Source organism: Mchenga conophoros, linkage group LG5 (assembly GCF_057382185.1).
Source record: "Mchenga conophoros isolate Kocher_MC1m ecotype Shallow Benthic linkage group LG5, M_conophoros_male_GT1.1, whole genome shotgun sequence".
NCBI lineage: Eukaryota > Metazoa > Chordata > Actinopteri > Cichliformes > Cichlidae > Mchenga > Mchenga conophoros.
In genome coordinates, this window is record NC_140530.1 from 31,961,614 (window position 1) to 31,988,056 (window position 26,443).

General features: G+C 38.6%; 1 protein-coding gene across 1 annotated transcript; it reads right to left on the minus strand.

The window, feature by feature from the left end:
- Positions 1-5,362: 5,362 nt before the first annotated feature.
- On the minus strand, positions 5,363-26,210 carry slc2a1b (solute carrier family 2 member 1b). Its single transcript, XM_085274929.1, has 10 exons — positions 25,731-26,210; positions 14,397-14,492; positions 10,495-10,655; positions 10,143-10,383; positions 9,856-10,018; positions 9,575-9,762; positions 9,347-9,451; positions 9,080-9,181; positions 8,782-8,985; positions 5,363-8,195 (listed from the first exon to the last, which is right to left on the minus strand). Exons 1-10 carry the CDS (start codon positions 25,743-25,745, stop codon positions 7,998-8,000), a joined length of 1,473 nt encoding a protein of 490 aa, XP_085131055.1. The 5' UTR covers positions 25,746-26,210; the 3' UTR covers positions 5,363-7,997.
- Positions 26,211-26,443: the final 233 nt, after the last annotated feature.

The window sequence follows — 26,443 nt, forward strand, 5'->3', positions numbered from 1 at the left end:
AACTTCTAAAAGAGCTTAAGAGAAGCACAAAGCATTTACAAATGCAGAGCCAGCAAAGCATCTCAGCTTAATGCAACTTCTAAATCCTCTTTATGTTGTGGTGAGTCAAAACTTGTATATTAGAAGGAGAATTATATTTAATCCCCCAAGTGTTACAAGTGTACACCTCTCTGGAAAGACAGACCCCTGAAACCAAATGCAATGACATGAAATAATTAGGGTTTTTTTCAGTTACAGCCAAAGTACATTGATCGATTGTCTTTATTATCAAAGAAAATTTGGTTTTAAATGTAGCAGGAAACTTATATAGAAGCCTGCACCCATTATATGTGCTATAATAAACTACATATAGCACTCCCCAAATCCATAAACATAATAATTCCAAGGCTGACTGGAAATGAGAGAGAACTGAGAAAATAGAGCACGCAGTTGCACACTTGCATGTTAAATATAAAAGACTGACCATGCTGTTATTGGATTCTTTTCTCACAATGCAAGGCAACACAATCAAGGAGGAGAGAGAATTAAATCAATTATGTAAGATAGTGAAAAATCTTCAGAAAGATCTGCAAAACAAACAATTTTGCAGATCAGTTTTTCCCTATTAAAGTATTTCATAATAATTGATTAACCTATAGTTCTAGCATGATAACTACTAAAAAATCATACTGTGGCAATCGGCACAGTATATTGTACACACAGCACGGTATGTGATAGAGAGCACACAGCTCATGTCAGTCAGATACTCATAATAAAGAGCAACTCCTGTGCTTATAGACTGCAAAATGAAAGTATACATCTAAAAGTTCTGCCTGAATGCAAACACCTGACTCTAAAGACTTTATGTAACTGTGTCACGTAGCCACAAGTTTCTTGTCTGAAATTACTTCCTGCAGTGAAAGATAAGATAACGCAAATATTGTAACACAGCATGAGATGAGGAACGCCTGGAGGAGAAAAATTTGAATTTTCCTGTTTCTGAGATACGTGTAAGAAAATTATATTATAGAATCAGGGAGGTAATGATTTTATTTGGGGAATTGTTCATCTCAAGAACTGGTAAACAAAACACTAACTGGATAAGCTTTGTACCCCACTCGGGATGTTTGCCTTGAGTCACGGACACAGATTATTCCTGCTTGAGCCTGAGGCTATTATGTCCACCATAAAATAAAATCAGTAAGAGCTCTGCAACTGTAAAGCCAAAGTGGAACAAACATGAGCTCCAAAAATATAAAGGAAATAAAAAGTCACCTTGAACCCATCCAACAAAAGAGGTTCTGCCTTATAAAAAACGTAAAACTGAGACCGCTTTAAAACACTGAAGTCAGCATTGATGTTATTGAGTCTGTTCTCAACATTAACTGCAACTCTATAAAATTAAATAGCCAAGAGTCCTCCATCCACTTCAGTCAAAGTAGGAAATCTTTTCAGTAAGCCCGCCTCAGTTGCAAATATTAAAAGAAAACATTTTAAAACGCAGATGGCAGATCTTAGTTTGTTTACAATAAAACCTGCTTGTACAGTCAGGAAATATAAGGTATAAGAACTATGTTTTTTTTTTCTAGAAATAGGATCCAAATAAAAAAAGTACACTCCCAACCTGCCGGCTGATCAGTCACACTGCTGCTGGATTGGATTTTTATGGGGTATTGAAATGGACTGACTTGACTGCTGTGCTGGCCAGAGATTGGATACTGAGCTGTTGCTATGAAGAAACAACAAAAGAAATTAAAAATAATGGTTATAGAACCATGCAATATTTAATATTACCATATAATAGAAAATACAACGTATATTAGTCAATGTTTACGTACATACGTACAAACAATGCATTTGTTTGTACGTATGGTCTCTTCTAGATTTACTTGTTTAATACAAACAAATACAGGTATGGAAATTTAAAAAAAAAAATCACTGATTTGTGAGGGAAACCTTCATGTGCATGATTTGCACACAAATTTGTGTGTGCAGGTTTTTTATAACTGCTTCTGGTATGAAAATTACAACCTGCAGAGAGAGATGAGATAAAGAAAATACTGTAACACAGCATGAAAAGCCTGGAGTATCAGGAGTCCTGCTCCCAAAATAAGTGTAAGATTCCTGGAAGTGGAGCAATGATATTTTCCAAAGTTACAAAGTGTAATTAATCTTAAATCTTTAAGGATTAAAACTGTTTTTTGGAGAATTGTTCACCTCAAGCACATCTTAACTAAAAAAATGAATGAATGAATTTGTCCCCCAACAACAATACTTCCCTGAGGCAAAGGACAAAGCTTTTTCCTCCTTGAACCAGAGGCAATTCTTTTAAATGTCCACCCGAAAATAACATCAGTAACAGCTTCACAATTGAAGGGGGCTTTCTTTAAACCTTTCATGCATGAATTATGACAACCTCAATCAGGATTTTTTTCTTAAGTATTTTTATTCATCTTTAGGCATGAAAAAAAGATTTTTGAACTTCATTTTTTTTAAACATGTACTTTTCAAAGAGTTTTTTTTTACATGTCCACTTAGGTGGACAACATACATTTTGACTTATGAATTTGGTATGGAGTGTCCAATGTAGTGGTTTATGTGCAAGTATACCATCAACACTGAAACAAATACAAGAAAAAGTCTAGGAAGAAGCTCCATACAAAAACATCCTACTTCGATCCTGCAAGCTAATCGGTCATACTGCATCTGGATTGTTGTGTGTCGTTAAAACCTCTCTTCATACACTCTCTCAGCTGTCTCTCACCCTGACATTTATTTCTCCGGGGATGAGCTGTATATCTCCTTGTCCAGATCCACCTGTTTGATGTCCATTCTCCTCTGAAAGCACCACTGTGTTAGTATTGGCTGCTGAGCAGTTTGCCTCAGAGCAGCCAGGGGTCAAATATCTTATTTAAAGCCAAATCAACACAACATGGTTCTTGTTGACTTTCTAGGTTTGCTGATGATCCCATTCTGCTCACAGCCAAGCTTTTATTCATTTTAAAACAGCACCAGGCACCCTTTAGAAACCTTTTAGGACTACTGATGCGGTGAGATCACAAAGAGTTTGGCGCTGTTGGCCTACAGAGACACCACCCTTGCCTCTAATGGTAGCTCCACAGCTGATCTGATTGTCTTGTAGTACTCCTGTTGGGTCGACTTTAAGTCAACACCAATTCTGCATTTCTCTCACTATCCATGTATCAATTTCCTTTGTGTCTCATTTTCATAATCAGTTAAATCCTAGTGATTCATCTCACGTATGTGAGTTTATAGCTTTTGGAGATAAGTTATAAACCATCTGCTGCCTGTTATTGATTTGCGATTTGGTTACATAAGCCACATGCTGCTGATTCAAAACTACAGTTTGGGTTTTATTATAGTTTTTTTTTTTCAAGCTTTAGTTTTTACCTGGATTCACCTCGGTAGTTAAAGCCACAATAATGTTTTGTAAAGATATGAGCTGAGCTTAAATTTCCAACCATCTGTTTCTGTCTCACTGTGAGAGCAGGTTTTACAATAGATTAAGACATATAAAGGATATAAATATGAATAAATACAGTGGATTAGGGAACAAAGAAGATCATCAAACACAGAGGCTGCTAACAAATTTGCATGCACAACTCTGATCTGAGGAAAAGTGTAAATTTGCTTACAACAGGGGTCAGCTAACCCTGTGTGCAGAACATCTTCTAACCTCTGAGGATTTTCCTACCCTCCCTTCTTCCCTCTCGCTGTAATCAATAACAGCGGGACAAGAAGCAATGTCATAGTTTTATTTACCCGCAAACATGTCTGTGAACTGGCTGATCTAATCCATCAAGGAGTGTGAGGGATTTATATTCATAATAACAAGGAAGGTAGATATCGAAGTTGCACCGAGAGTCCCGTGGACTGAGGGCCCCTGTGCTTTGTTCCACCTTGAAGGTCAGGCTGCCTAGCTGCCTGATAGGCAATGAATGCCCATGTGCCAGGGCATGATCAAACATATTCAAATACTTGTATTTTCCAAGGCCTCTCCTGTATCTCATTAGTCTGTATTTGACTGTGAGTGACCTTGAGAATTGTAGAAAACATTCACAGGAACAAACCAGGATTTCAAAATGCATTATTTGTTCTCAAGTTCTTTTTGCTGACAGTTTAAATGTTAAAGGTCAAAGATGATTGATAATTATCACATTTTAATGTTTGTGGGTGTGTGACTGCAGCCTTGGAGAGAAACTATATCTGATAAAGGTGAAATAAGCGATGTCTCTGAAAGGCACTAAATGATGAAGTGGTTCTCTCGCTCTTTACAGATGGCTTGTCACGGTCCTGTGTCTCCTGACCCAGCGTTTTTAGTTCTTTGTGATTTTTGTATTATTGTACTTGTGTGTGATTTATTCTATGGCTTCTAGTTTTGGTCCCTTGCCCTTCATGTCTCTCTGTGTCCCCTCTGTTCTGTGTAATTGTGTGTCTTTGCATGTTTGAGTTTCTTGTTTTCTGTCACTCTGCATTGTGCATTATGTTCTCATGGTTGGTTTTTTGTTACTCTCTCTAGTCTAGTCTCTTGTGTTCCCAGCTGAGTATTTCCCTCTGTGTATTTTGGTTCTTAGACCTCTGCCTTATGGTTTATGTCTCTGTATTTCTTAGTTGCTGTCTCCACTGTGTCAAGTTCGCGTCTCTGTGTGATACTTCCTGTTTTACTTTGATGGTCCGTGTCTCATGTGAATGTGTCCTGCTTTGCTTGTCTCGTCAGTCCTGATTTCTCCCAGCTGTGCCCTCCTTCTGTGTCTCATTCCCCTCGTTACTTCCCAGTGTATTTAAACCCTGTGTTTCTCTGAGTCAGTGTCGCGTCGTCCCTCATGCTGTGTGGATCTCCCTGTGTGTCTCTCTGTGAGTTTTCCAAGTTCCCAGTTTAGATTAGTTTGTATGTTTTTTCCCTGCCAGCAAATAAAGCTGAGTTTTGAGTTCACCTCCCTGAGTCTGTGAGTCCTGCACTTTGGGTCCAACTCCTGCCTGCCGCACAGCGATTCATGACATGGCTAGAAGAAATGAGTGAAGTCAGGCATGTCGCAGGTAATCACAAATGTAATTGCATCCATTTTGAGGTTAGCCATGGCACTTAGCAGCAGCTCATATCCTTTTCATTTATCTCACTGTAGAGAGAAACGATGAGACTCAGGCCAACAAACAAGTAAATCAAATAACCAAACAAGTAACTTTCCTGTGTAACCAAGGGGCAGGGTTTGGGTAAAGTTGGGGGGTTTATGGGAAATGAACAAGCCTCAAGTGGCCACTAGAGGAACTCCAGTTTTTGGTATCTCTGCCTCATTTTTCAGCCACTGAGGTTGCTGCCTGGTTAAGTCAAAAAAGAGCTAAAAATTGAGCCAAAAAACTTCAGTTTAATACTTGTGATTTCTTTTATTAAGCCAACACTATTTCATCCATTAAACTACTCACTGCACCAACCACCACAATTTATATTTCTCCAACAAAAGTAGCATTCCAACACCATCACTATTACAAAAATTACATTATGCTCTGTGCTCTAAAATGCAACCACTAATGAAAATAATCCTAACATGTAAATTCTGGAAAAGTATGATAGTTTCATGAGGCCACAACAGTATATTCAGCCATCAAATCAAAATAATACAGATACAGTAAAAGATATCTAGGTGCAAAACAATGTTCATCACTATAGTACTAATAATTTAACTATCAAAAGGTCTTCTAAAAGGTAAAGATTTCAGACAGTAGGAGTGGGTGAAGGTTAACTGAGTGATATTTACAACATCCCATGTTTTCAGTCCACCAACCTGAGCCACAAGATTTTTGAAAGGCCGCATAAAAAAATTCAATGCCCAAGCAGATATGTGACTATGTACATAAAATACAGTTTTTATACTTGCAATAGGCATCTGTTTGCGTGGGGAAGTGCATCTGCTGGTGCCTTTACATGATTTTATTGCTGAAGATGTGTGAAAGCAACACAAAGGCACACAGTGAATAAAGTGAATGCTTTCTATGTGAATGAAAAGGCAAATGTGTGCTTTAAAGAGCTATTATATACAACAACTGACAACGATTTATGGAATGATTTTCGGGATTTTGACTACTGTGTTTGAGTTGGATCAGTGTTCTCATCTACCAATGAATATTATCATATTTACACACAGGTTTTCTAGGTGAGTACACAAAAACTAATGAATATAAACAAATGGTACAACAGCAATTCTTTCCATTCACATAACATTGAGCAGTCCATCAGCAGTACTTCAGTCTGTTTTTAGTAACAAAGACTCCACCCTGTCAGAAATATGTTGAAAGAATCTCATTATGCCTGATATATATGATGTAAAATCAGGTATAATATAAATGTGAATAATAAAGTGCTGCTAACGGGTAATTCTCCTCTAATTATGCATTTAAACATATGATTCAGCAGTAATTGACAGCAACTTGGGAATTTACCTAAGCTGCACAGGTAAGTTAAGTAAAATAGATGACCAAAAGAGAGTTTGAGCTACTCAATACTGCAGAATTCAGAAATAAAAGCAAAAACACAGACCTTGCAGAAACACAGACCATAATGAAGTTGTTCTGAATGTTTGACCCAAGAAAGATGAAAGCGGTTTTTGAACAACGAAAGACAGACATTCATTTTAGGCCACATTTTTTCTTTTTCTTTCTTTTTGTTTTTATGAAAAAACGTTTGTTTGTCACTGAATAACAGCATGTAACACTCGAATGCATGACAGCTCTGAAGCCAATTCACCAGACTATGTTAGCTCAGGAGGTAATCTCACCACAAAGATACAGAGAGAGAAGATCCTACACCAAGAGAGAAGAAGCTCTCTGTCTGGATCAGGTTAGTCTAACCTGAAGCTGTACCAAAGTGATAAGGCTGAAAGACTGATGGTTGTATTAGACAGGCACTTAAACGGACACATTTTCTGGGTTTTGTGGGGCAGACTTTTGGTTTTGTGGCTGCTGATTGCGAGTGGGCACTTGTGTCATGGATGGATGATTTATGTATTCAACATTACTGCCAAGTTTAGCTCTCTGGTAGTGATCTGTGTAGATACTGTTCCCTATTTCCAATTTCTTCATTTGAACTGTGAAAAAGGAATGGTGTAAAAAGATAAATAAATACAGGAATGGAGAATAAATTTTGGTTCTTTTTGCATATTTATCTAGATATCATTTCCTCATGAGCAAAAATATTGTACAAAAAAATACATTGTTCTATAGTTTTCTACCAACAAAGAGTAAAAAGAGTAGTAGTTACATATATGTATAATTTGTGAAGAGTTGTTGCTAATTTAAATTTCATCATGCAAAAATTAACATTCTCATCATCTCACACCCAAATATCACAGTTTTTGTATGCAGTAACGTTCTCGGTAAAAGATACATAAATAACTTATTACTTTTCAGCAGAGTATTGGGACTTTTTTCTAAGGGCAGTGCCCCATCTGGTGGAGTGACATAGTCAAGTTGTACAGCATCAACAGTGCCAGAGTGTACAGTAACACAGCAATACAGTATGATCATTTAAAAAAGACATTTTTTGCACAGTGAACTTAAGCTACAGCGCTCTTTAACCAGATAGTCGCAAAAAAATCACTGTAACAGGTGACAAAACAGCACATATCAGTATAATATTTAGTGAGGGGGAAAAAAGATGTTAAAAGAGGCCAGTTGATTGCAGATTCGGCTTTTCCTTCTGTAAAAATATCTTTAAAAATATTAAAACCTTCCCCACCATCTAATCTCTCATCTGTATATTTTCTGCCAGGCGACGCGGTGCCCATCGAGTTCTCGTTTCTATGTGTGACATGAAAGCAGCAGCAGAAGACGTCGTGGCAGAGCGAATCACACAGGTCTGTTCTGTTTGGTGGTGAGGACACCTGAAATGTGGTGACAGTGTGAAGAATATACTATTAGTGTATCCGTCTACTTCTAGTCAGCAGACTCTTCTCCTTTGCTGTTGATCTGAGAAAGAGTTTGTTGGAAAGTTCAGTCCCAGACGCTCAGAGCTGCGAATCGGCTCCCAGGCTGTTGAGCTCCTCCGGTGTGTGCTTCTCTGCCATGGCAGCAGTCTGACGGAAGCCGGCCGCGATATCATCAAATGTCCGGCCCTTGGTCTCTGGCACTTTGAAGTAAGTGAAGATGAAGAATATGACCAGTAGCACAGTGAAAATGACAAAGACGTAGGGACCGCACGCGCTCTGCGAAGAGACACAAGAAGCAAAACAAAAGATATTAGATTGATCAACTTATTTCTTAGTACTTGGAAGCAATTCATCTTTCACAATTCTGTTTTGTATCTTGAACTCAGTATCATACATAAGCACTGATTGATTGAATTTGAACGTGACTAAAATATCAACAAAATACACTTTAACAATAACAAAACAAAGGAGGAGTTGCTACAAACATAGACTTAAAGGTAAACTCATTTGATCCTACCTCAATATACAATATACATGTATAATTACATACAGTTATATAAGTCTACACACAAATTTCAAGCATAAAAATCCTAATAACCATAAAGCTAAATGTTGGGTTTAACTGTGCCTGTCTGTAGAACGAATGAAATGTTTTGCTTAAAAAGGGCTCAACTCATATCTCAAATCTGGCTACAAAGTATGTGTTTCATTTACAGTGACAGACTCTTGGTATAAAATAAGGAAGTCATCATAAAGAAGAACCTAGTTCAGCTTTACTATTTGACACAACCGGTCCAATAAATTAAGTCAGTAACAAATGCAAGAGCCTATGTTTTTGTGATAGTTATGTGCTTTTACTCACCGCAACATACTGGAAGCCCATTCCCACTATAAAGTTTGCAGTCCAGTTGGAAAAACCAGCGACAGCAATGGCTGAAGGCCTGGGTCCCTGTGAGAACAACTCTGCCACGATGAACCAAGGGATGGGACCCGGCCCGATCTCAAAGAATGCCACGAAGGCAAAAATGGCTACAATGCTTACATAAGACATCCATTTGAGTTGCTCCTGCAAAAATACAAGAGGAAAGTTTTTGAAAGTTGCACGTCAAAGTCATAAATCAGGTGACACTGAAGTGTGCCTTTGTCAGGAATACACCTACCAGCAGAGCCATAGCAATAGTCATGAGGATGGCTGATCCAGCCATTCCCAGCAGCCCCAGTAGGTGCAAAGACCTGCGTCCTGCTCGTTCTACGACAAATAGCTACAAACACAAAGAAATGAGGAGAAAGGTCAGTGTACCATATACATGCTTTGTATCACAAATCTGATTACAAGGGACCAGAATAATTTTTGAATTGTGCTTTGGTAGAACACAATCTGATGTTTTTGACACCTATAATGCTATTTTGTGTACTGCTGTACTCACCGACACCACAGTGAAAGCTGTATTAACCACACCGGCTCCAATGGTCGCATAAACGGGCTGCTCAACTCCAGCTTTCGCAAAGATACTAGTGGAGTAGTAGAAAATCTAAAAACAAACAAGTTGACATGTAGGTTGGTTCAGGATATCACCTCCTGATATCAACTTCACAATTTCAGTGGCAGTCTTTAGAGGGAATAATCTGAAAAACATGTAGGTCTTGAAACTTACAGCGTTAATACCAGACAGCTGCTGGGAGAGCTGCAGCATGACAGCAATGAGCAGGGGCTGACGGTAGAGGGGTGAGCGGAAAAGCTCCAGGATGGTCACCTTCTTCTCCCTCATCATCTGCCGGCTCTCCTCCTTCATTTCCTGCATGTCAGCACTCACATCAGTGGTGCCCCGGAGCTTCTTCAGCACTGAAACATGTAAGAAAAAAAACAACAGATGATTTAAAATGAACTTATGTTTACACATATGCCAGCTTGTATGACTTGTATGTATGTGCTCACCGCATTTGGCCTTGTTCTCTTCGTTCTTGTTGATGAGCAGGAATCGGGGGCTCTCTGGGCAGAGAGGCAGCAGGACGCACTGTATCACAGCAGGGATGAAGAGGAAAGCCAGGAGGAGAGGCCACAAGTTCTCGTTTCCCATGATCACTTCCAATCCAAATATCTAAAACCCACACAGACACTAATGAACCACCTGCATAGCTCCTAGCAACCACCAGTAGAAACAATTTATCACAGGATAAGACATATCACAAGACAACGAATGCCACAAATACATATTCACCAACCTGTGCAATGAGGATTCCAATGACAATGCCCAGCTGGTGTAGCGTGCCCAGGGCTCCTCGTAGGGCTGTTGGGGAAATTTCACCCACATACATGGGCACAAAACCTGTGGAGAGGCCACAGTACAGCCCAACCACAAAACGGCCAACGATGAGCATTTCCCACGACTTTGCCATCTTTGAAAAACCCATCAGAACGGCCGAGATAAAAGCCAGAATATTGGCCATGAGCATAGAGTTCCTCCTGTAGACATCAAAGAACAAGATACAATTTAGAAAAATTAAATGCAGGCAGGCTCTCAGCAAAGGACTAACATGCTGTTTAATACTAGCAGTGACTCAGTATGTTGTTTACCTTCCCAAGCGGTTAACAAAGAGTCCTACTGAGAATGAACCAAAGATGCCACCGACAGAGAAGACAGAAACAGCGATGGACCACACAGCTGTCAGGGAGCTTTTGGGAATGGGCTCATTGTAACGGTGATACCACGTTTGATTGATGAAGTTCTCAATAACCTAAGAAAGACACATTTCATTGTTACTTTTGTTTCCAAGGATTATAAACAGGATAAAATCTATCATACAGAATCATAACTCTGTAACTTCTGTCGGTGCTGTGCTTTTTTGGAAATCGAATTTCCCAGAGGAACCCACCCGAGGGATTAATAAAGTTCTATCTAATCTAATCTAATCATTTAACACATCCACAAGTCCCACTGTTGTCATAGTTGTAATGTGATCATTCCATGTCTGCATCAGATCACACGCTTGAGATTTTCCTCTTCTGAACCCTGCCACATAGCTGAAATGCCACTTTACAGCCAGCTGATGGCAGCACTGTATAATCACCAGCATTTCCTGGCCACCAGGAAGTTTATTAGACTCGGGTGTCAGGTTTCACATCCCCTCCCTTCACTGTGTCACCACATCCCAGACAACTTTGTTGACAAACACACCCAGGAGTGCGGGTGACGGTGCTTAAAAAGCAATGCCTGCTTCTGTTTCTGTGTGTCACGCTGACACCTCTGGCATGATTCAAGAAGGTCACTACCCAGTCCACAACGCCCCGTAAATGACTTCACCAGTATAGTTCTACTGCAACCAAAATCTAAGTCTGGATCATCTGGATCATGTGCCTTCGAGCTCGTGCAGCACATTTTTTGAGGCACTCTGCCGTTAATCTAGTCCCGGAGATCGTGATGTACTAGAGATCAGTGACGGCATGTGGAAAAAAAAAAAAAAAAAAATCTGAGATGTCCTTATTAGCAGTTATGAATAGGAGGCTTTGGCTTGTCAAGGGCTTTTCTGTAGTGGAGGGATACATATTAAATGACACTCTGACACTGTTAACACAGAGCCTGGGTCACATCCACTATCAACTTACACTCACAAGACCTTGTTGGTGATAAGTATGTATGGTATCATATACTGTACTGTCCCCCTGGCCTTCATCCCATCACGTCTGCCCTTTAAAAAGAACACGTTCACAGAGTTTATGCAAGCAGAGATCGAACATAAATAAGTACTTTACTTAAGTGCTGTAGTTTAGCAAAGCTGATGGAAAAGAGCAAAAGTGTGAGGAGAAAAGTATGTATTTACACATGATCTCCATCAGCTTTTACGTTCATATGAAGCTGGTTGCACACAGTTGTTTACTTATGCATTCAGAATTACAGAGCAACACAATCTCTCATTTGGTAGTAAGACATTTTAAGGTAAGACTTTATTCACTGTCTTAAAAGGAGATGTACTATGCAAAGTCATCTCTTTTTGGTTTTTTCATTACATTCGCAAGTCAAAGACCAACACAGTATAACTTTTTTTCCTTTATCCTTGGATTAATAAACGAATATCTTAATAAACTGCTGCTTTTGTAAAATTCCTCTGAAACGTTGTATTCCAGTTTTGTTTCAAGCACGGTTGTGTTTGTATTACCAGCTTTATTAGCTCTCCTATTTCACTGGTCCATGAAATAGGACACCATGACACCATCAGGGAAGGTACTGTTCCCTAAAAGGGGGTGTGGCCAGCCTATCTGCTTTTAAAGCTACAGACACTAAAACGCAAAACCTGTGGAACAGAAATAAAAACCAGAGGTAAACTGGTATGAACTAGGTATGAGCTGAAGAGTGAAAGGCACATCCTGGGCACAGGTGAATCTTACATTAAGTTGCAAGGCTCCCGATTTGATCTCTACCAACTCCTAAAGGAAAGCATCTGGCTCATTAGGCTCCTAAATGCTCAAACAACTGTCAACTAACTTTGTTTTGAAATTTGTGCTGGACCGTGTAGTTTTTCTGTGGGTTTTTGAAGCTTCATCACTGCCTGCATTAACAGTTTGATCTGAAAAACCAAAGAAAGAGCTCTGCAAAACTAAAAGCAAACTCCAGGTTTAAGTAATGAAACAGTGTTTTCAACTCTACAAACAACATCTTATACATGTTTTTCCACTGCCATCTTTTAATGGTTACTTTAAAACTCTCACTAACTTTAACTTGTTAGCGACAAATTACAAGGTGGCCCTTGAAAAGTTACATAATTGGTTCTTGTTCTCTAATCTCAATAGGCTACACAATCCAAACCACCAGCTGGCCTAAAGTACACATTGTGAAAACTGTCTATTCATACTGACTGGCCTTCAGCCTTGGTGATGAAACTGGTTGGGGACCAGGCTGTCAAGGTAAGCAATGTATTCAGCACACACAAAAATACTGAAAAAGGCAACAATAATATAGTTTCTCTTGTTTTAAGACCTTTATAATTAAAAAGCACTAAAATAGATGTGAACTACATAGTTATATTGTTTCAAAAGGAGAAATCTTTAAAGAAAAGTGAAGCACCCTCCCTCCTGCAATACATCCAATGAGCCTACATTCAAGTGTTGATCAGGCAAACATTCAATGGCTGGAGCACAGGACAGCCTGAACAAGGCCCTTGAAAAGGCGTATCTAATCAGAGACACTCCAACACAGTACAAGGCTTTAGGTGACACGCTGTAGGTGATTATATGATGATGAACACGTGTTGCTAATAGTGTATAGAAAGATTTGAATACTATTAGCAACAATTTGTGACGTTTTATTCTTGAAAATAACATAAGACTGTGTGCAGGTCTAGATCACTTTTTAGCAAATAAGGACAAGCTTGCGTCTGTCAGAGTCAATCAACAGAAGATGAACTCAGGCAAATTTTCAGCTAAAATCCTTCACCCAGCTTCTTAGTTGTGACGATTTAACACATTTTATAGTTTATGCGCTTTAATTATTTTTCTTTTACATATTTTAGACCACATTACTATCATGATAACCTAATATGATAATCAGACTCTTAGTTTTATTTCACGTCACACTTTTATTAATATTAAAGGAATTTAGTGGACTGAAAGCTTCTCTAATTGAAAAGGGTCCTTCATATCAAGGTTGAGCATAACAGAGAACAGCTCAGTTTAGGAGGGTCTGTCTGGGCCTCCTTCCTAGTACCTCTGTGTGGGTCAAAGATAACATAAAAGGAGTGGAGCTCTAGCCTGTCTGGAGACACACCTATTACCTGCAGAGAGTAGTCTGAGTAGCCATAGGGTGTGTTCAGACCAACGCAAACTGAGCTGACAGTAGTTCTCACACGCAATGCGACACAGGCATTCCTTAGGAAATGAATGTCTTTGCTGTACCTTCCTGTTAATAAATCGACTGTCTGACTTAGTCTTCTGGGGGGCTTTGGAACATTGTTTTTGTGATCTTTTTTGTTACGGGGATAAGTCACTGTCTGCCTCCTAAATTTAATTTCTAAATTTCATTCTCAAGCATTTGCCAGCTGGCTTCAGGTCAAAAGAGGTCCATGTTTGGGCATAGACACTCTCTGTTGCTCTCTGTTGATCCAGATGTCCTTGGACCCATTAGGCCTAAATTCAGCTATTATTACCTCACCTCTTAACCTACACCCTCCCTTTTCTGCGATGTTCTTCAAGGCAGCGAGTGAATTAACAGCCAACTGTGGAACAAAGTTGGATAGCTGGAAAGCACTTGATTGGCTTGATTGATTTCTGCAGACCCAGAGATTCTGGAAGTTTTTTGGAAACCCTGGTTATTTTATGGTTATTCTGAAGGCTGTACTTTGTGTTCCTTCGTCTGATATGACAATAAACACTGAACGAACACCTGTTGAAACCAAAAACTTTCAATTTGAACCTTTATGACAACAGCCTCTTGTTCATGCCTCACTCTCCTTTAGCTTTTTGTAATAAGACAGTTTACAGCTCACCTCCTGGGGGGCGTTGATAACACCTGTGTTGTAGCCAAACTGCAGGGAGCCAATCACCGCAGTTCCAACACTCATCAACAATGGAAGCGTTATTTGCTGAAAGAGAACAGGGAAAATATTGTCAGTAAAGATACCAGTCTGACCAGTTAATCACATTTTGCCATGTGTCCATGAGCTGGCACAGAAAATCCCACAGATCTCAGTTTACTGACCAAGAATGGAATTGATGACAAGTACATTTTCCACCCTGATGTAGTTATTATAATGTTTAATGAACACACTGTTAAGATTTCCTGAAATATTTTAAAGACACTTAATATACTGCTACAGTACATAAAACTGTGAATATGGAGCATAAAAGATGTTCATTCCAAACAGACAAACAGAGAAAAAAGAGAAATCCACCGTCGAGCTGTAACTATGTCTGTTGAAGACATTATTAACAGACTGAGATGAATAATGGATCATACAAATATTTTTAGGTCTGAGGGGGGTCACAGGTTTGTCCTTTCAAAAGCTTTCCAGATTTCTGAGTAAAGCTGCCTTGTGAAAAACGTCCAGGTCAGACTCAGGTCTACTGATCTTATTGTCTGTGCTCTTATTCCTGTTATTACAGAGTTCATTTTTAGCTTGATCTCACCAGAGCCCAGTAGATTAGAAGAATACCAAGAAGTTAACAAACCAGTGCATGGTATGTCGCTCTCAGTTTCCAGTTCGCAGACAGGGAAGCAAATGCCTCGAGCTACTGTCCACCAACACTAGGGCTGCCACGATTACGTCGACTATCAAAATCGTCGTCGACTGATTTAATAGTCGACACGTCGTTTGAAGCTTTGTAAGATCCCAAAAGACGCAGGAATAAGTAGTAGGATTTAAGAGTGAAATAACGGACTGAAACAGAAGATGGCAGCACTGCATGTACAAGGATGCCAGCTGCCGTTAAACCCCAAAGAAGAAGAAGCTGTGTCCCAAAATTCATAGCGCAGCCCAGCTCAGTTTCCAACAATGGCGGCAGCTAGTTAGTTTTAATATTACTCTTATTATTCTTTCTGGGTCACAAAATAAACGTTTAGCATTTTTTCAGGCGATAATGTAGCTGTGTAAACCTCAAATATCTGTTCAGTTTATCAAGACACCACATATATTCGGAAGCGCTCTGACGTTTTCAGAGACGTCTGTTACCCACTAGCTCGATAGCTACCCAGGGGCAAGGCTCACTAGAGCCCGTGAGAACACCGGACTCCCGGCAAATCGTTTTCAAACCCACTGCCGTCTTTCGCTACTCAGGTTAAACATGATATATAAGTCACTTAGATAACTTAAAAATGTTATTGTTTGGCTTTTTTTGTTGTATTTTATTTGTTCCTGAGTAAATCGGTTTGGCTGAGATTAAAGTTATAGTTTTTACACAGCTGAATAAACGTCAAGCAGACAGCTGATTATCAGATGCTCGAGAATATACTCCAGTGTCCTGTTATATTTTAGATAGCAAGGAGTTTATTAAACTTTACCGAAACAATCTGCAAATTTCATTAAAATTTAATAAACTATCATCTTGTCTTTATTTTTAGTTAGCACATACCGTAAACACTTAAAGCTGTAAGCTAATGATAGTTATATAAGAGCAGATGCATGCTGGTGCAATAAGCTGTACGTTGTACGTCCAATGGATGCATGATCTGATTAGTCGACTAATCGCAAAAATAATCGGTGACTAGTCGACTATCAAAATAATCGTTTGTGGCAGCCCTAACCAACACTGACCCCTTTTATCATTTCTGCGTCAGCTAACTGTGCATATGACCACCTATGAGTGCTAGTTTTCTGAAAACATCGGTTAAACTGTATACCTTAACATTGCATTTTCTTATTTATCTCAAAAGGCTTCACATACTCAAGATTAAACTTCGATTAAATCCAGTGTTGCTTACTATTCCAATCCTTCATTTCCTTAAAAGCAGTCATCTTGTTGATGATTAATGTTTTTTTTTTCCTACCCCGCGTGATTCATGCCAAATCCTTTGGTACAGTGATTCATAACAGATACCTTCCTTGTATTTTGGCAACAAAGGATCTGACCTTTATGAGAGTAGATGTCACCTCAAAGTGTCATTGTTTTAACTTGAGTATCCTGAAGAAACCTAGTTTTAGTTTGAAGTATTTTTATATTCAAACCCACTGAACTGATTAAGAGATGACACAAATCAAGGATCTCCCCTTCGCTTAGCTATTACATTTTTTAATAATCTCAACTCCACCTTGAAACACCAGCAGAAAAAGTTTCCAATGGCCATTCAAGTCTAAGAAGTCAAGCTCGTAAAATGAACAAACATGAGGTAAAAAGGAGGTGAAAAATCACCTTGTCTAAAGGTTGTTAAAGTCTTTAACATGGAGCAGTGCAGAATGACATTTGTTCCTAATTTCACGGCCAGCGAATTTTCAAAGCTAATCAGGTAGAAAATTTGAAATACATTTCACATTGCTCTTACCAAGAACTTTTATGAGGAAACCATAATAATGTGCCATTGTCCACATCTCAGTGATGTTCTACAACATTCCGATCTGGTGACCGAAAATCAATCGTGGTTTCGTGACTAACATTTCAGATTACTTCTATTCTTATCACTCTGGTGGTGGCCATCAGAAGACTGTCAATTATGGCCAAAAAGGAAAGCACATAACCAACAACACTCAGATAAGCTGTGGCATTTAAAGGTGAATGAATAGGGGCCCAAGAGTTGCCAAGAAAAGATTTCCTCATGATTGCGCCATCAGTCACCTGAACTGCTAACACAAGGCTGATTGGTTCCATTGATTTGTGTTGTTGAGCGAAATGCCTCAGAACTGAGATTCTTCTGATAAGCCTATGTTTTTGGTTTGATATCATAGCTGCCCAATTTCATTTAACTTCAGCCTGCTGAAGCCTTGTATTTCTCTTGGCTGGTATAAGTGTAACCTCACATGGCCTGCCTGTCTGCTCATTCATACATTATTCTTACACTCACTGTTTAAATAATCCTCTCTGATTAATAATCCCCTTCCTTAAAGTCGTTCTTCTCTTTCCGCTTGCAAAAGCTTAGGTTTAAACAGCAGGTGACCAGAGATAATCTGCTTACAACTTAGGTGATCATATCCTGCCACCAAGTAGATATTGTTTCCTAGAAAGTTGATTCTGTTCATCTAGACGTTGTGAGAGGAAGGAATGTTTACTCACTCATCCAAGTGACTGATGAGTTACGAAATGTCTTTTCTTCAGAAAGTGCAACATCCAGATCAACCGAATTGACTTCCTGGAATTTCCTTGCTTGAATGACTGAGCATGCATCAAGATCAGAGAAAATTTGGTTTAAAAGGGGGATGAAGAGAAAGATGGCACCAAGATTGAGTATAACATTGATAATCTTTAACTGTCACTTATGCAAAGATACTTGACTTGAAAAGCAGAGAATAGTTCTCCTGAATTTAATCTTTTTGATATAGAAATATATATCAAATTGACAAATGAAGTTGCAGAAGTTTGTGATTACTTAATGAGCTCTTTTTTGGCTTTTTTGCATCTTAGCATCTTTGTGGGTCATAAAATCAAAACAGATTGGTAAAAGAAGCTTTCAGTAGTTATTCCAGCCTAATTTCACAATATTTTCCAATGACGAACATTTTTAAAGGAACAAAAAAAAAACAAAAAACAAGAAAACAGCCCAACAGGTTTCTTTTTAAAAAAACAAAACATTCCTCATAAAGGATTTGAAAGGACTGCGCCTGTAATCAGCTCTGTAATGCTGCAGGTATTTAAACACAGGTATTCTTTGTGTTGTAGGCAGCTTGGTTACATCTAAAACTGTTTTTTATGCTCCTCCAGAGCAGGAAGAAGAAAAAAGTCTGTGTGTGTTTTGAGAGGCGGTAACTTAAGCTCTGCTCAAAGCAAAGAAGAAAAGAAAAAAATGAGGGCTTGGCTGAAGTCATTTACAGACCAGCCTACGCCTCTGAGCCAATAGCAGCTCTTCTCGGGAGCATGTCTAGAGAGGGTCACTAGGTTCATATATGTGTGTATAAACATAGATATACACGCTCTTTTCAACACTGTGGGCAAATGATCAGAACAATCATGACTGATGTCTCTCAGTTACAGCTACAAAAAAGACAAGAGGCAATTCAGTGACCTACCAGCTGTTTTTTACTCTAAACAGCTAAATCTTGACTGGCCCCTTTGGGGAAAGTCATGCTTTGAGCTTGTTTATGTCCCCTTTTGGGAACAGCTGCAATTATCTGCAAAAAAATGTAGAGCTGCAACAAAAAAGTACGGAGAGCAGCATGTGTCCAAGTGAAATTGAAAACTTCTCTGTAACATCTTTACCTTCAGCTTATAGGTGTTTCTGTGCAAGCCAGCCATTTTTATCCAAACATATACTTGACATCATTTTATCATGCTGGAAATTAAAAAGTAGGTATTTGTTCAATAAAACTGATTAATTGGCTTAGCCCAAAATGACTGATGCAAGTTTCAGTTAAATCTCTTATAGGTGAGATCACTTGCACATAGGAACGAGAAGAGCAGTATAATGGATGACTTTCTCAAAGAGGAAACAATGAAGTCACATCCGAAACAACTCTACTCTATGTTTAGAACCTCAGTGGTGATGGCTCCTCTGCTCTTGCTTCAGCTCTCCAACTTCAACATAATATTACCGTATTGTGTGTGTATAACCTCTTTTTAAGTTTTGTGGATATTCTACATGGTTATGCTGAGGATATGTCGGCCAATTTCCACTGGAAATGCCTTTTGGTTAAACTGTCAGCAAGCAATTTGCATTTGCACTGTTAAATTTTTATATATAACTTTAATGCACATAAAAAAAAACAGCTGCTTGTTTTTAAGTGAAAATACATTGATGGGGTTTTTTTTTGCACTAATAAAGTTGAGGAGTTGTAAAGTATTTTGTCTAGTGTCAATTATATCGTCAGTTATATCATTATTGCAAATTTTCAAATGTATATCGTGATAAATATTTTTGGTCATATTGCCCTGCTCTACTGCATACCACAGCGTTTAACAGTCGGCTCTAATTACAGGAATTCACACTCTGGGGCGGTGCTACCACGAATATTCAAAAGCAATTCCAAAGAACTGTAAAAGAAAATGTAGAAAAGATAATACTGTGTCTGTGACATTAACAGAAGACAGACAGAACTTAACATGCACTTTTCAGATATAGATGAAAAAGTTTTGAGTTTACAAGTATGCCATTAAATGCTTATAAATCTTTTTTTTTTAACTTTCGAAAGTATAAAAAGAAGGAATCTTACAAAGAAAACACAAAACATGGATCCAGGGGTCAAAGTATCATTACTTTCCTCCTCCCACACCCTTAAATATGGTCTAGATATATGCAAATGTTCTCTCTTTGCATGGACAAAGTAAAGCAGCCAAATGCATGTGCAGTGAGGAAAAACCTGCCGAGTCATGGCTGTGTTTATGGTAGCCCTGGTTGCTTAGCAGCCCTTAGCTTGCTGCTCTTCCTGAGTGTAAACAGACAGACATCAGAGCTCATAAAGAATTATTAAAACAAACTGCTGAAATGGAAAAGCACAAAATGTGGATTTGAGCAAATATTAGCACATTAGCAGCTCCCATTCAACCATGCTGCTCCTTTTCTTAGCCCCTAGAAAACCTTTAGGCACTTTCACTGTATAAACATCTAAAAGACATAATGATTTGTTCCCCAAATTAGGATCTATGCAACCACACAACAACAACAACATCCAGAACCTTCTAAAAAGTTGAAATTCAACAGACATGAATCATGACATTGAATCTACACTTCCTACAACTATTTTTTAAACAATATAGTGTCTCTTTGTTCAGTTAAGCATCTAATCTGCTTAAACACAAAAAGCCAAAGGAGGAAAAGGAAACTTGAGCTCTGATAAACAAAACCAGCTGACATGAGGGTGACGTAAAACTTTGAAACCGCAGGGCGTTGTGATAAAATAAATATTTAAAGAAAATCTAGGGTTTGGCCACAAAATAGTGTCAACAGGAAATCCAACAGTGCTGCAAAAACCACTGAAGCAACGAGGTAACTGTTTACAGCTATTGTAGCTGCAACAACTATAAAAATAATACTAACCAGTTCTATATAGTGCTAAAGAAGAAGACCTTTTACAGATACAAGAAAGTTAGCGATCAAAATATGCGTTCTGCAGAAGCAATTATTTATAATTTATAAACATATCACACTATTTTTTAAATAGTGCATCGTTTCTTATTGACCTAGTTACAAGATACTGAACTAAAAGTACATTTCCCTTTTATATGTAGCAGAGCAGAAGTGTAAACTCAAATCAGACGGAATTTCTTCAGAAGCAGGTATGTGTGTGCCGAATATGAGGAGATAATTTCACTTAAAAAAAACCCAACAGAAGTCTGAAGCCCTGAGCATTTTTTTTTTAAAACGGGGCCATCTGAAAAAATCCATCTAGGCAGTTGTAACATTTTACTCCGTGCCAAAACTCAATAAGGTGTTTTGTACACTGCTGAATCTGTAACTCATCACAGGCGCACTCCAAGAGGTTTCTCTCTCGTCAGTACGTGCTAGAGTCATGGTTTGGTTTACACACCTACCATCATGTCCCTCCACCACTCCAGGTCACCGCGGCAGTCTCAGCTTACACTGCTGTAGGGAACCCAATATGTGCCCTCCTCCTAAAGTCACCTGACTGAAACAGCACATCGTGCTCTGTGAGCACTGTTTCCAAATAAATTCCATGCTTCTTATAAGGAGAAAAAGTAAAAATACACCCTTGACATTATAATCTGGACCTCACAGCCCAGACACTATAGCAGACACAGATGCTTGCACTGTATTTATTATGGTATGTAAACTCCAAAGTAGTTTCATTCTATGCATGTTATGCAATTAATAACACATGACATAAATACTGCAATAATGACAGTTTAGCTTAGCAGATCCTAATATGGAGTATACTCTACTGTTGTTGTTTCTGTTACAGTTGTTGTCATGTGAGATATTAGTCACCTACATGTTTGTCCTGTGACCCTTTACTGTCATCCTTAAAGAAATTGTTTACCTCTAAATGCTGTATACACTTAAAGTAAACAACATTTCAAGAGTGCCCGTTAATGCCTTATCTACCAGTACCAATGAAATTTCTGCCAAGCTCAAGTGAGATCAGATAAAAATGTATTTATAGCTGTGCTCTATGCTTGGGAATGTTAGTCTCACCACTGAAAGCTGTACACTAATAATGTGTATGTGGTCCTTTATTTACTATATCATCTTAAGTTGGATGTCAGCTGTTAAATGCAAAATAAACACCAGGAGACACGAGTCAAAGTTTAAATAACTGTTCACATGTTCCAAAGACTAAGCATCATTGTCAGCATCAGTATATTTAAAAGAAGGAATAAGCAAATAGGTAGAATAGTAATTACAATAAATACACAAATATTGATGCTGGATGGGTATTAATGATATAATTCTTAGACAAAGAAATAAAAGTGTATTTCTGGGCAGTAAATACTGCATAATTTAGTCCTATATCTTTTTAACCTGCATAAATAAATGAATACAACAGACAGTTTGTGCTGTTTCTGCTGGACAGTCAGAGGTGACACCAGACAATTAAAGGTCAGACATAAAAGTAATGCCCTTGGTCAGATCTGATTTGTTAAATAGAGCTAATCCCAGTGGAAAAATGATGTCAAAAGAAACCCAAAGGTACACTGTATTTCAACAGTAATTTGCAGAGTGACCAGAGGTGGGAGTGATGCAGTACAGTGAGCACTAATGAAGTGAATTAAACATGAACTCCTGCTTCCCTGTTCATCTCAATTAAACCCCCCCTGGATCTCTTAATCCCTAGTTTTACAGTAAAGCCTCATTATGCCCCATTAATACATGGCTGACAGTTACATTATAAGACATACTGAAGAGAAGTAGTCACGCAGATGAAAGTTAATCTACTGGACTGTCTTAAAGACAGCAGGAACTGGGTATTGCCTGAAAGGCTGAGGACGTAGAGGAATCAATCGAGTGCAATTAAGTCTGTACAATGTGAGGCTGTTTTTTGGCACTGGATTCCCAATCAAAATACCTGCTGTTATGTTAAGGCTGTCAGGAATTTGACATTTTAAAGGGCCTCTCATTTAAACCAGAGCAGCCATATACTTGTTCCCAAACAGCATTGCATTCTTTGTAGAGAGAAATAAAAAGGCTGGGGAGACTTTTCAGTTCAAAACAAACCTGTCATTCAGGATTTTTTTCTCTAGATGACGACGATGGCAGGAAAACCAACATATTTCATGTGCTTTAGTTGCCGGCTTAACCAAAATTTGATTTAAGATAAGAGTAAAACTGAATCAAGATTTTAAAAAAGGAGATAAAATAAAATGAAGTTGTGTAAGTTGGAACTACAAACCACAAATTCACAATCAATGACAAAGTCCAATGTGCGAAATCAACAGGACCACACCGAGTACTTATAACTCTTTCTACAGTTGGTTATTTCTGTAAACAGTCCAACGCAATGCTAAGCCAGGCATGAAAATCCTGAGCACGAGCTATCGATAAGCCCACATGTGCACAACTACAGTGTTGGAAGTAACAAATCGCAAAGATGACGTGAAAAGCGTCTGTGAGGAGAAAGCTCCAAGCTTCACAACCCTGGAGTTGGCAACTGTGTATTCCCTTGGTGAGCTCCCACTCTCTCTGGAAATCTGATGTGTTCATGTCACAGTGGAAAGTGGGAACAGTGAGAACTTTTCCCATCATGTCAACTGCAACCCATCCAGCTGATAGGCCACAATAGCACGAAGCAAGCAGTGGAAAAAAAGCATGAAGATATGAACAAACAGCTAAGGAAACATTTTCTGACCACCATGTCAGACTGAGCTGCCCTGGTGCAGCTCCACTGGGTTTAAATGGGCTTATATCAATGAGAAAGTAGGAGGGGGAAGAAGATTGAAGTCCTTTGCCTACGTGCCTCACTGTGTTGCATGCAAATGGTGACCAAAAAGCCACACGAGGACAGAGACAAGGTTATCAGGCGGCAGATAAGTCCGGCTTACTTCCTGAACAATGAGCATCACAGTCTATAACGAAAACTGAGTGATACCTTTAGACTGTCTAATCACCAGTCTGAAATCCAAAAACATGAGCTGATAATTGATTAGGCAATTAGTAGATACTGACAATAGTTAGAGTTCATCACTCATGTCACCAATCTGGACAAGTTGAGTACCCAAAATGTGCTTGTTAGTTTTTTGCTTTTAATCAGTGTAAACTGAAGATGGAGCAAGTCTGAAATCAGCATATGACTGTCTGAGAACGGATCTTGCATATTTGGTCCTTTTTATCCAAAAAGCAATGACTTGATACCTACACAATAACATTTATTTGAGACACTTTTTAAAATTTGACAGGTTGTAAAAAATGAAACTGTACGACAGCATGATAATTAGTGAGAGAAAATAATTCACACATCTGGATACATGAATAATAATGTGTAAATTATATGTAATATTCAGCTGACAGGATTGTTGATTACACAGTTGTTGTTTGACTTTATATTACATGTTAGATTTTTATTTTTATAACATTAATATCGTTATTATTATTATTATAGCCTCAAGTATCTTGATGCATTCTCAATCATCCAGGAAAGTAAATCTCCAAAAAGTTGATGCTGTTCATCTGGACGTAGCGTTTTGTGGGAGAAACGTTTCGTCACTCATCCAAGTGACTTAAGTGACCTCCCAGCCCAATGTTCCTTCAGTGGGCTGGTTTCAGTCATTATGCAAATGTACTGTTTATAAGATTGGGGAAACCTGCATTCAGCTGAGACTGAAGAAGTCACTTGGATGAGTGACGAAACGTTTCTCCCACAAAACACTACGTCCAGATGAACAGAATCAACTTTTTGGAGATAGCCTCAAGTAGCAACGGCTAAATTGATTCAAGACCTAGAGCACATGGCATGTTGACATGAATTATTTTTTGCTTTGAGATTATTTTGCTATCACTTTTTCTGCTGTAAACATTTTAATGTATAATGTCCATGTATGTGTATATATGTATTTCAAGTAGGCTTTTTACAGGAATAGACTCCCTAAGCTACAGACTGCAGTGACAAATAGTGCATCACAACTGCACACACACGTATGGAAGGCTGACACATGGCAGTGCCTCTCATCTTGTTTCAAGGAAGAATTCAATCATAAAAAATCCCCTATTAAAATTATGGCATCAAATACTGAATCATAATCCACATTTTGTGCGGGTACCTAAAGAAATACTTTATATTAAATATTAATCAACTTTGACTTTAAGTTCAGGAACAATATTATGATATTGATATTTGTAGTAAAACAAAGTTGTTTCCTGGGGTGTAAGACACTGCCAAGCCTTTACTTTGGAATGCTTTTTTCTTTGTTCCCGTTGGAAAATTTTGCAGTATAGTGTTACGTGGATTGGGGTTTTTCCTCCATATACAAAAACTGACACAACCCGGGGAGCTTTTGACCTTCCACTAAAGGAAAATTACCAGAAGCATGATTATTTTTATCAGCTCTTTTACAAGTGTATAATTGTCTTGTAGTTATTGGGACAGAAAGACACAATAAAAGAGTGTAAGGAGAGTATGATCTTCCATTTATGCTTTTTTGCATTTACAAAGTGACAAAGTGAGGGAGTTGCAAAAGTTAAAAAGCTTCATTCAGATAAAATACCATATTTCAAATGACACCTCTTGGCACAAATATTTTAGGCCCTAACACACACACACACACACACACACACACACACACACACACAAATATACATATATATATATATACACACACACACACACAAGTAGTATTATATTATTATTATTATTATTATTATTATTATTATTATTATTATTATTTATTTGGTTGTTTATGTTGGCTCAAAAGTGTCACAGAAACTGGGCTGGACCCTGAATGCCCCAAAATACCGCATGGCGATGACTACCACAAGAGCAACGTGACGCACAACAGAGCGCGATAACCCTTAAAAGCCCCTGATTAATATCATAGTAATAACATAATAGACCATAACTAAGGTTGTGCGCAAATAACCCAATAGAAACATGAAAATGCACTTAAAACGGTGACTTGTAGCAGTATAGCAGGTCACCCGGTTCACCCCAGAATGTAAATATTAGCTGCATTCTCGCGGACGCCACATTTAGGAGAGGCGCCCTGTTAGCGCTGAAGCTCTCGTACACGGACTGAACGAAGCTAACACAGACCGGACAGGTTTGACAAGGAGTGAACCAGTGAAGTGTAATTACCTTTCCTTGATCCATGGCAGTGCAGGGAGTTATTTCTTCTTTTTCCTCCTCTATTTCTTCTTCTTCTTTGTTTCGGCTTTTCTTTTGTCGGAGCTGAATACGATGGAACAACTTCCTGGGGTTGTCCCGGTGGGTTTCGTTCACAAATCAGTCATCCCCAAAAGTTTTTGTTCCGCGGAAATGACCTCAAACTTCAGTCCAGTTCTTTTTGCTTTCTTTCCTATGAAGAAATTATTCAGAGGTCTTTCTGTGATATAAAAAGAAAAAAGCCGGGGAAGCTGTGGCTGGAGACCCGCTCCCGTTATTAGCCTCCTGCTTCTTTTGTAACTTACGAGCTTCAGCAGCTTTTTTACAAAATTTACAGCTTCTGTGCTGGGTAAAGTTTTCCAGGATGAATCCTAAGTGTCTTTTGATGCTGGAGTAGTGCCGCTGTCACGATTATGAAAACAGCTCTTAGGCACATGAGCCGGTTTAGTGTTCATATACAAATTGTTTCTGACGCAATAAGTAGTAGGCGTGGCGCTACTGAAGGAGGTTGGTCCTGTTTGCAGCCAATGATGGGCATCACAGGCAGGGAGGACGCGTGGTGAGACTGCACGCACGCTGTGGTGGAGGTTGAGTTATGACTGTCGTACTTTCTTGTTGAATTTCAGATCAAAAATGTAAGTTTCTAGTGCTAATTCTTTCAGCTCTTTTTACCAATAACTACAAAA

What these genes read in the sequence shown, in the direction of transcription:
- slc2a1b (XM_085274929.1), bottom strand. An exon ending in AGCTGTCTGGTATTAACGCT is followed by an intron (nt 9,452 to 9,574) that starts GTAAGTTTCAAG and finishes GTTTGTTTTTAG; the next exon opens with ATTTTCTACTACTCCACTAG. An exon ending in TGGGCTTCCAGTATGTTGCG is followed by an intron (nt 8,196 to 8,781) that starts GTGAGTAAAAGC and finishes GTCTCTTCGCAG; the next exon opens with AGCGCGTGCGGTCCCTACGT.